Below are 4,945 nucleotides of genomic sequence, written 5' to 3' on the forward strand. Positions count from 1 at the left end.
CGTCCCGCTGTGCATCGTTCTGTTGTCGTGGCTGTTTTAACTCTCCCCTCGTGGGGGTGTGTTGGTCCCCGCCGGCCGCCCCACGGAGCGAGGGCTGGGGGTCAATAAAGCAGATGGTGGGGATGCTCGCTGTCCCTGCACGGCCTGGCCTCTCTGTTGTCTTCTGTCCGTCGTCTGTGTGGCCAGGTGAGCGAGGGGGCACGGCAGGGAGGGCCCGGCACCCTTCGTCCCCTGATGCCCCTTTGCATGGGGCTGACCCCAGCCTTCATTAGCATGGGATGGTATTTTCTACCTCAAGGGAGAAAACCTCTTTCCGCAGGAAAACCCCGTTTTGGGCGGCTCTGCAGCTGGGGGAGCTGCTGCAGTGCCATTTCTCTTCCACCGCAGCCCTGGACTTCCCCCCTGCAGAGAACTCGTGGCTGGAGCTATGCAAAACCCTCCCATGGCCGGGGGGAGCCCCCTCGCCCGCGCTGTCACCATCACACAGACTCTTCACAACGTGACTTTTTTTTTTCCTTTTTTTAATGCTGTGTTCCCTCCACAGTTTCTGGCTGAAATAAAACTGATCCGTGCCTCTGCGCGTGTGTGTATATCTATCCCGATAGATATACATGGAGACAGGGGTGCCCTCCCGCTGCAGCAGGCAGAGGTCAGTGGCTAATGCTGCGCGTGTCTCCATGAGGTCGCCCTGCTCCCTCCTGTCCCGCAGGGAAGTGCTGCTCCTGCCGTCTGTGCTGGCCCTGGGGGCTGCAGGTCCCGGGGGCTCTCTGCAGGGCTGGGGCTCTTCTCCCCAGGAGTCAGGCTCCTGCACGCATCCTGACCCGGTTTTTACAAGGAGCAAGTCTCCACTGTGGATGTGCCCATGCACTGCTGGTGTTGTGTGTGTGGGAGAAGGGAAGGTTGCACAGCTTTCACTGGCTTTTTGGGGCCAGCCTGGGGGGAAGAAGATGTCTGTGCTGAGGGTTTCTTTTTCCCTGGGCGCCCCAGCGTCCTGAGCAGCTTGTTGAAGGGTACACTGGGTCCCCTTTTTCTGGTTTTGAGATGGGGGCACAGCTGGGGCATGGCTGCAGTGGAGGGGAAGCTCATTTCAGCTCTGAAGCGGCAGAAACCCCAGGACTGGTTGGAAGGGGAAGATGCAGTCGTGGAGGTGCAGGGCCTGGTGGAGGGATGTCGTGGTGTGTGCTGGTGACGGGTTGACCCTGGGACTTGGCCTCTGAGGCCAGCTGGGGACAGGTCTGAAGGGCCATGGAACCTCTCAGGAGCTTGATGCTGGAGCTTGGGGATCTGGAGGGCAGGAGCATGTGTTACCCCATGGACAGGTGAGCCTTGGTTCTCTGTGGGGACAGGGACCCTCAGCTCCAGGGGGCTGCTGGTGCTGCACAGCTTTGCCTGTGGCAGGGGTGCTGGGTAAAGGGCTTGGCCTGGGTTTGGGGGACAGTTGGGATGGGAGGGGACATGGGACGGGGACATGGCAGTCATGCCAACAGCCCCTCCAGCTGTTGCTGGTACCCCTTACCCACAGAGAGCACAGTCCTGTCTTCCAGGCTTGCAGCAGGGCTGTCCCCTTCGCCCACTGCACGGTATCCCTTTGCCTTGTACCTCCAGCGGCTGTAGCAGACTGTCGCCAGGATGGTGGCCAGCCCCGCCAGCACTGCTGCAGTGATGCCGGCCACCTCGCCCCCTGACAGCCCCCGGCCCCTCACCATCTCTGTTGCGTGCTGGATTTCTTCTGGCTGGACTGGCCGCCACGTGTGGCTCTGCCCATCCCTGACCCAGGCGCTGCCTCCATCCACGCTGCTCACCAGCACGGTGTCGATGGCCGGCGGGCTGGTGGGGGGCCGGGTGAAGGGGGGCAGTCGGGCAGGTGGCAATGAGCCCCCTGTGAGGATTCCAGCCTGGACGCAGTATTCCACCTGGCAGCTATTGCTGATGAGTGCCAAGTGCTGGCTGAAGCCTGGGGGGCATTTCTTGTCATGGAGGTCCTTGGCAGTGCCCTGGTGCTGCCTTGCCCAGGGGTTCCCTGCCTGGCAGCTAAAGAAACCCCCAAAGGGCACTGCATACTGGCTACCCCCCTCGTAATCCTGGCTCACGCACACCATAAGCTCATCAAAGAGCTTCAGTGGGAAGTACCCCAAGGGGCAGGATTGGGCACCGGTGATGGGGTTGACACTCTGGCTGCTGAACAGCCCTCCAAAGAGGTATCCCAAGCCTGGGGCCACTGTCCTGCTCGCAGCACACCAGTAGGCTCTGAATTGCACCCGGGAGAGCCAGAAGACATCCTGGCACTTGCGGTGACAGAAGATGCCCAGGGTGCACTTTTTGTGGCACTCCAGATGGCTGTGACCTTCCTCCTGCTCCTGCATGCCCAGCAGCACTGCAGTGTAGGTGCTGGGGCAGGAGAATGCTCCAGTGAGGGGGTTCCTCTGCTCCAGCCCCTGGCAGAGCATGCTGGTGTCGGGGCCGGCCAGCCCAGTGCACTCCTGGAAAGCTCCCCCAAAGGTGAAGTTGGTCATGGCACCCTCGCAGGAGCCATCATCGGTGTTGGCATGGAAGTTGAAGTTGGGTGAGGTGGCATCAGTGCAGCCCGGGTAGGTGTTGAAGGTGTAGTAGCGGCGGATGGCCATCTCCACATGCCTGGCCAGCTTCTTTACTGTGGGGGACGGCAGCTCTGGCAGCGTGCTGGGCTTGATGAAGAAGTACAGGGGCAGCCCTGAGCGGTCGAGAGCCACCAGCTGGTTTCTGATTCCCTCCTGCCAGGTCTTGAGGGTGATGCCTGGGTAAAACGGGGGCCCGCCAATGCTCTCTACCCTGGAGCTGGTGCGGTTCTCCAGATACTGCTTGGTGAAGCCAGAGCTGATGTTCAGGGACTCCTTGCTTTTCACACTGATGATGCTGTGGAAAGCCACACCGGCTGAGGCTGTGACTGCACTCCGTTTGGCCGAGCTGTCTTTCAGGAAAATTGCCTTGATCTGATCCTCCTGCACCAAGCTTGCTCCAGCGTCCACAGACGTGATGGTGTGGGTGCCGTAGTTAAGCACCAGCACCTCAGCCAGAAAGTCAGCCATGCGTGTTTGGTTGTTCTCCAGGTGGCTGGCGATGGTCAGCAGCTGCTTCTTGAAGCCCTTGTCTAGGACTGCCCCTGGGTCGACCTTGGCTGTGTAAACCAGGTTCCTGACTTGCACGCGGGTGGTGACGGCGCGGTCTTTCACTTGGTGGGTCTTGGTCCTCTGAAAGTCATACGAGAACTTGCCATTGATGGAGGAGAAGAGGAACGGCTCCAGGTTGATGGAGGCAGAGGTGATGCTTTGGTAATCTTTCCAGGACTCGATGATCTCAGAGTTGATGTCCAGGTTGCTCTGCTTGCGAGGGATAGTGAAGACCTCATCTGGAATGATGTAAGATCCATCTTCTGTGGTCTTACACAGTGAGTAGCCCAGATTGATGACTTTGCCCATATCCAAATTCCTGAGGTTATCCCAGCCGCCCCCTGGCAGCACTTCCAGACCTGGGAGCTTCAGGGTCTTCTTGCACTCCGGAAGCCTGGTGGAGGGGGACAGCTCCTGGCTCTGCTCAGCCCCTGTCACCAAAGCCACTAACATGGAGGCCAGCAGGACCCCCACCAGCAGCCAGCCCATGGCCGAGCCGGCACGGGGCCTTTGCCAGATGCCTGGGTGCTGGGGCTGCAAAGGGGAAATGAGCTGCTGGGGCTGTAGCTGTGGGTGTTTCCTCCTTTGGGGGTTGAACAAATGTGAAAGGGAAAGGAGAAATGAGAACTGAGGACTGTGAAGAATGGCCAAGTGGAGCTGATCAAGTGGGTGGGGAGTAGCATGTAGAGGTGCCCAGAGCCCAGAGCCTCCCTGCTGTGAAAGCTCCCTGTCTCTAGGAAAGCTGCTTTGCAAGGGATGGAACAGGGAGAAACCTCTCATCTTGTCACTGTGGCCAGGGAATTTCAAGGTGTCCCTCGGCAATGCCCGTGTGACTCCCTCAAGTTAATCCTCCCTTGCTCCTGAGTGACCCTTCTTGCCACGCGAGGGACCTGTCCCCAGACTCTTGGCCAGGGGGGTCCCACTCACACAATGGGGTGAGACCTGTCCCTTGGTCACATGGACCTTGCTGCTGCCTCCAAGGCTTTCCCTCGCAGCAGAAGCTAGGAGAGGAAGCAGGAAGCTGGTGCAGCGGGGTTTTGGTGTTGGGGACTGCAATATTTGTCTCTTCTCTCCTGGGGAAGAGGCTGCCCCACACCCTGGGACAGGGTCTGGTAGGTTTGGAGGTCTGCCCATGGGGGCTGGCCTGTAGCACAGGTGTCCTCCCATGCCAACATCTGCAGTAGGGTCCTCTGCAGCCTCTTCTACCCCATCCCAGACCTTTCCCAGGTCAGCAGTGCTCAGGGTTGCTGTGCTGCTGGAAGCTGGCTCCAGTGGTACTGGGCTGGCTCAGCCCAGGGATGCTGGCACATGGCTGGGACCCAGTTCCAGCAGCACAGGGCAGCTGCTGGGTGTTTTGGGGAACAAACAGTTAAAGCAGCTTCTGCTGTGAAAGCTGTGGCTCTTTCCATGTGGACAGGCTCATTTCCCCTATTTTTGCTGATTAGTTCCTCTGCCCAGGAAAGTCCTGGTAAGGACAAGGCTGAAGTGCGAGCTGTGGTGAAGCAGGGTGGGGATGGGACATCACAGATGCGTGTGTGCCTTTGCCAGGGTAATGCTGGCTATCTGCGTGTGGAATAGACAAGATGAAAACTGTTAGGGATGGCCATGCTGGCACCAGTGTGAGGCTCCCACACCAACCTGGAGCCATCTGCTTTTCAGACCAAGTTGTGAGGTCATCTTACCTAAAATCCAGCTGCGTGTTTCACTGCCACCCAGCTCTGAAGCCTGAGCAGTGGCCCCTGGCAGGGAGCTGCAGCGGGTGATGGCTGTGGCCCCTGGGACCAGAGGAGGGGGAGAAG

The 4,945-nt window shown here is 59.3% G+C and overlaps 1 protein-coding gene across 1 annotated transcript; it reads right to left on the reverse strand.

The window, feature by feature from the left end:
• Window positions 1-485: 485 nt before the first annotated feature.
• Window positions 486-3,732, reverse strand: MPEG1 (macrophage expressed 1). The gene has a single exon (XM_061451045.1). The coding sequence runs from the start codon at window positions 3,633-3,635 to the stop codon at window positions 1,476-1,478; it is 2,160 nt and encodes a 719-aa protein (XP_061307029.1). The 5' UTR covers window positions 3,636-3,732; the 3' UTR covers window positions 486-1,475.
• Window positions 3,733-4,945: the final 1,213 nt, after the last annotated feature.

Source organism: Pezoporus flaviventris, unplaced genomic scaffold, assembly GCF_033815535.1.
Source record: "Pezoporus flaviventris isolate CSIRO_AGI_PZ_B2104156 unplaced genomic scaffold, CSIRO_AGI_Pfla_v1 ptg000012l, whole genome shotgun sequence".
In the NCBI taxonomy this organism is placed as follows: Eukaryota; Metazoa; Chordata; class Aves; order Psittaciformes; family Psittacidae; genus Pezoporus; species Pezoporus flaviventris.